The sequence below is a fragment of the Salvelinus sp. IW2-2015 genome, unplaced genomic scaffold, assembly GCF_002910315.2.
Source record: "Salvelinus sp. IW2-2015 unplaced genomic scaffold, ASM291031v2 Un_scaffold16450, whole genome shotgun sequence".
In the NCBI taxonomy this organism is placed as follows: Eukaryota; Metazoa; Chordata; class Actinopteri; order Salmoniformes; family Salmonidae; genus Salvelinus; species Salvelinus sp. IW2-2015.
Window position 1 is genome coordinate 276,336 of NW_019957592.1, and position 5,779 is coordinate 282,114.

The following is a 5,779-nucleotide window of genomic DNA, read 5'->3' on the forward strand; positions in this document are numbered from 1 at the left end:
CTGGCTGTTGTCAAGTCGATCCCGTTACCGGGATTGCAGCCGTAAGAAGTTTTAAGACAGGACTACTCTTCAAATAAGTTGTGTTTTAAATGTTTTCGGAAGGTTATGCAGGGACTCCGCTGTTCTCAGTAGCGGTGCATTTGTGAAAACAGAATGTGTTTGTGGAAGAATGAGAATTGACAGCTGTTGTTCTCTGAACATGTTTTCTCATTTATACAATTTCACATACTGATACATTTCCTGTAATGACAGACATGACGCTCAGATAGCAAGTGTTATTGACTAGTGAAACCAACTTTACATGAAAGGCAAATTGGAGGGTAAAATTAAGTTTTAAATAAGTCTTTTTATAAAACCTCCATTTATGTTCTTTATACTGCGTAAGCCTAGTGAATTAACTATCGTAAAGACAGTGCATTCTGTGTGCTCCAGGTTTATGACAATATGTTTTTGGTATAACTAAGCAGACACTCCCAGATTAACCATATGTTGCTTTGAAATGAAGGTATGACTCCAGACATCAAATGGCTACATCATCCACCTCTGGGTCAAACTTGTTAGCGATGAGATGGTGGTGTTGTAGGAGCCACCAGAGACCTCCAGCCCAGTAGAGACACACAGCTCTCCTGGAGGCACCAGAGCAGAGTGTATATGGGTTCCTTTCCTCACATCTCCTTCCAGGTAAGTTCATCATGCGAGCAATGGCTTCATGTCTGATTCATGGTGCTTGATGTGGGGAGGGTTAGACCCTGGAACCGAGGGCCTGCACTGCAGAGTGTCCCACATGTGCTCAAGAGGACTTCCTATATGAATATTAAGCAGTTTGCTCTCCCATGAGGTTAAATGGATCATGATGAATGGATATCAAAACTGTTGTGCAAATTTACATTCAAAGATGTCATTAGCCATTCCATCCAGAGATAATTCATGTGCATCACCCTTAATGTCAGAGGCAAATGCAATGCTTGCAGCTCTACCGCCACTTTCTGCTAGTAGAATGAGCACTTTGTTCAACAATGTCTGCTAAAGTGGGTTAAATGGCTATCATGAAAAAGAGATCATGAAATGTTCCTTATCAATTCAAATGGGCAGTTAAGGACTATTTGATATCACATTTCAATCAGCAGGTGGCATTCTCTTCAAATGAAAAGGAGAGTTAAAGAGTAAGGCAACTAGCCAAGCAATATTGTCATTTATTTACTTGAGGTGAACAGTTTATTTGGTTTGGAAGTGACAAACAATGCAGCCAACTTTTTAGAGACATGAAAGGCAAAATTGAGGGGGCGAAAGTTCTTTGAACACCCGTCATATGAGTTTTTTTTACAACCTCCATTGACGTCATCAATACTGTCTAATGATACAGTAGACACTCTTATCCAGAACCACTTCCATTTAGTTTAATAGTTAAACCTGTCATGAGAGACTGGGGTTGGTTGGAGTCATTTCAGGAAGTAAACTGAAATTTCCATTCCAGCTTTACTTATTGCTTCGATTGTCTCGTTAGAAAGGCAACAAGGAGGCTTCACTTGAGAGTTACAGTGCCTTCAGAAAGTATTCACACCCCTTGACATTTTCCACATTTTGTTGTGTTACAGCCTGAATTTAAAATGGATTCAATTGAGATTTTCTGTCACTAGCCCACACACAATACTCCATCATTTCAAAGTGGAATTATATTTTTGACATTTTTACTAACTATACTGAACATAAATATAAACACAACATGCATCAATTTTGTTACATTAAAGCCTTAATCTACAATGGATAAAGATACATGTTTTCACTCAGCAATCTACACACAATACTCCATAACGACAAAGCAAAAAAACAGAAATACCTTATTTACATAAGTACTCAGACTCTTTGCTATGAGACTCAAAATTGAGCTCAGGTGCATCCTGTTTCCATTGATAATCCTTGAGCTATTTCTACAACTTGATTGGTGTCCACCAGTTGTAAATTCAATTGATTGGACATGATTTGGAAAAGCACACACCTGTCTATATAAGGTCCCACAGTTGACAGTGCATGTCAGAGCAAAAACCAAGCCATGAGGTCAAATCAATTGGTAGTAGAGCTCCGAGACAGGATTGTGTAGAGGCACAGATCTGGGGAAGGGTACTTAAACATTTCTGCAGCATTGAAGATCCCAAAGAACAAAGTGGGCGCCATCATTCTTAAATGGAAGAAGTTTGGAACCACCGAGACTCTTCCTAGAGCTGGCCACCTGGCCAAACTGAGCAATCGGGGGAGAAGAACCCTGATGGTCACTCTGACAAAGCTCTAGAGTTCCTCTGTGGAGATAGGAGAACCTTCCAGAAGGACAACCATCTCTGTAGCACTCCATCAATCAGGCATTTATGGTAGAGTGGCCAGATGGACGCAATTCCTCAGTAAAAGGCACATGACAGCCCGCTTGAAGTTTGCCAAAACGCACCTAAAGTCTCTCAGACCATGAGAAACAAGATTCTCTGGTCTGATGAAACCAAGATTGAACTCTTTGGCCTGAATGCCAAGCATCACATCTGGAGGAAACCTGGCACCATCCCTACCGTGAAGCATGGTGGTGACTGGGCCGAAGGTTCACCTACCCTAAGCACACAGCCAAGACAACGCAGGAGTGGCTTCGGGGGAAGTCTCTGAACGTCCTTGAGTGGCCCAGCCAGAGCCCAGACTTGAACCCGATCGAACATCTCTGGAGAGACCAGAAAATAGCTGTGCAACAACGCTCCCCATCCAACCTGACAGAGCTTGAGAGGATCTGCAGAGAAGAATGGGATAAACTCTCCAAATACAGGTGTGCCAAGCTTGTAGCGTCATACCCAAGAAGACTCGAGACTGTAATCACTGCCAAAGGTGCTAAAACAAAGTACTGAATAAAGGATTTTAATACTTATGTAAATGTGATATTTCTGTTTTTATTTTATTTTAAATGTGCTATTATTTATAAAAGCCTGTTTTTGCTTTGTCATTATGGGGTATTGTGTGTAGATTGATAAGGAAAAAAACATTTGAATCCATTTTAGAATAAGGCTGTAACAAAATGTGGAAAAAGTCAAGGGGTCTGAATTCTTTCCGAATGCCCTGTATTTTGAGCCTAGACTGAATTATTAATCCATATCACTGCAGTTAAACAAGTTCATAAAATAATGAATTATGTTGGCTTGCACTTATGGCACTTCCAAGGCTGTTTTATGATGATTACTACAGTTGTGTCAATCATATTATATATTTAGGCTATTGTAACAAGGTGTTAGGTTATGACAAATTAGTCAGAGCTCAAACCAACTTTATTCACCCACTGTGTCAAACAGCTGAAAAGACAAAAACATGTTCCCACCAGCACCATTATTTATACCCTCCTTTAGGCAGTCTCCTCTTTGCACCTCTAAACACTACATCTTTGCTGCTCGGCAGGTGAAGTGTGTAATAAAACGGTTCCTTCTCTCTTCGTCTGACCTGACCTCAGCCCACATTCCTCACTAATCCACAGCTATTCAAGTTTATCAGTGACCGCAACCTTTTCTAGTGAACAATCGACAAGCAACAATGGGCATGACGGACAGAAGTAGTCAGTACAGGTGTGATCAAGCCTTACATCAAAGTKTCCTGAAGCTGAATGGAACGTGGTATACCCTGACCAGTTATTCAGAAGAAAATCCTCTGACTGTCTAATTTCTCATCGGAAATTGCTGCTGACATTGAACAGGGTTAGGGTGTTTCATTAGTTTCAGGCTCTCCTGTGCCACTATTCCCAACATCTTATAGGTTGTAAATAAATCATTTTTATTTGAACACCCCAATTATGATTTTTTTTACAACCTATATTGACATCATATAGACTGTGTAAATATATAACTGTTGTTTAGAGAGTGTATTCCAAATGCAACATGACATTTTAGGTATAACTTGGCAGATGCTCTTGTCCATAGCCTCTTCCAATCAGTGCGTTCAATTCAATAGGTAAAACAACCACATATAAAAATGATACCAAAACACAAATAAAAAAATGTACATTACTGTATGTGCAACCCTTTCTCATTTCGTAGCTTTTTCCAGATACTTCCAGATGAACCATATGTTGCTTTGAAACGAAGGTATGACTCCAGACATCTAATGGCTACATCATCCACCTCTGGGTCAAACTTGTTAGCGATGAGGTGGTGGTGTTGTAGGAGCCACCGGAGATCTCCAGCCCCGTAGACACACACAGCTCTCCTGGAGGCACCGGAGCAGGGTGGATATGGGGCTCCTTTCCTCACATCTCCTTCCAGGTAACTCCACTTCACCATGCGAGCGATGGCGTTCATGTCTGATTCATGGTACTTGACGTGAGGAGGGTTAGACCCTGGCACTGAGGGCATGCGCTGCAGAGTGGCCCACAGGTGCTCATCAGGACTGTAGGTGTCCCTCTCCCACTCCAGCAGGGCCCGAACCTCCTGGCTGTCAAACACGTGATGGACAAAGTCCCTGGAGACCACGAAATAGGCGTTTCCGGAGAACATGGGGGTGCTGATTGGAGGAGGGCTCTTCGTAACACTCGTTCTGACTACTATGTTATTGGTTGTATTGTGCTGATATTGCCACCGGCGTTTCTTATAGTCTACGGTGGTCTCAGACTCCATGCTGTTCCTCCCGTTGAGCAGTTTGAGTGACTGAACCATCTCTGAATTGGTTTTAATGGGGAAATCTGTTCCACAGGTATTGAGCAGGTACCTCCACTGGACAGGTGACTTCAACAGGTCCTTCATACAGTTTAGATCTGCCTGCACTCGAGACCACGATGCATAAACCACACTCTCTGTCTTACTTGCCACAAACACATTGGTAAAACAAGTCACAATAGCCTTTACTGCAGTCCTGAATTCCTCTGAGGATTTCTGGTCCACATGCACGCAATATACATTCTGRGGTGTGTACACTGCACGCAGGAGTCGCTCAAACATCTCAATCTTCTCATGGACCACCATGGAGTAGGCGATGGGGAAGTCTCTCTCCTCCACACTCAGCGGCATCATGACGAACCCTCTGTCTGTAACGTACGTTTTACAGTTTCGGGTCACGTCGTGGTAGAACGCCTCAGACAGAAGCTTGGGCTTATTCTTTGTTTTCAGAAGTCTTCTGAGCCGCTCCTTGTCGATGCCCTTCAGGTCTCCTTTGATGATGGCTAAGCAGGCTGGCAGGTCGTCTGCGTAGTCCTGTGGCAGGAGGTCAGGTGCTGGGAGCGGGCTTCTCTCAGAACAGGTTGGGCGTCTCAGAGTGTTCCATAGGAGAAGAGAGATTAAATCAGACATTAGGATGAGAAAGAGGTTTCTGAAGAAGCATATATGTGATGTTGATGACCTAAGAGGACCCATAACAAAACTATCTATCTACAGTATGTATTATTAGCATTTGTGCAGACCATAATCCGGGAGCACTGCTGTTAAATAATGAATGTCACACACACACTCAGCTCAGTTTAAAGTGAGTAGGTAATCATTAACTTTAGTAGGCATGGCTACTGAAAAGTACAGAACTTGTTATGCTGGTGAATGAAGGACCCAAAAGCGACGTAATAGAAACAGAGTTTATTCCAGTATCAAACCAAACATATGATTCTCCTGGATATATCAAGGTAAATCCAAAAACAGGAAACTGAAATCCTTCTCGTCAGTAGAGAGGAACGGACTGGAGTCCGCGACCACAGACTGCAGGTCGCTTCAGGAGGACACAGCCGTAGCTGAACATAGACACCTGCTCACACGCAGCATCTGGAGAAGGAAAAACACGACAGGCG

At 42.7% G+C, this 5,779-nt stretch overlaps 1 protein-coding gene across 1 annotated transcript; it reads right to left on the reverse strand.

Annotated features, from left to right (window-relative positions):
- Positions 1-350: 350 nt before the first annotated feature.
- Positions 351-5,404, reverse strand: LOC112080718 (beta-1,3-galactosyl-O-glycosyl-glycoprotein beta-1,6-N-acetylglucosaminyltransferase 3-like). The gene has a single exon (XM_024146559.2). It carries the CDS (start codon positions 5,355-5,357, stop codon positions 4,017-4,019), a length of 1,341 nt encoding a protein of 446 aa, XP_024002327.1. The 5' UTR covers positions 5,358-5,404; the 3' UTR covers positions 351-4,016.
- Between the last annotated feature and the right edge of the window lie 375 nt (positions 5,405-5,779).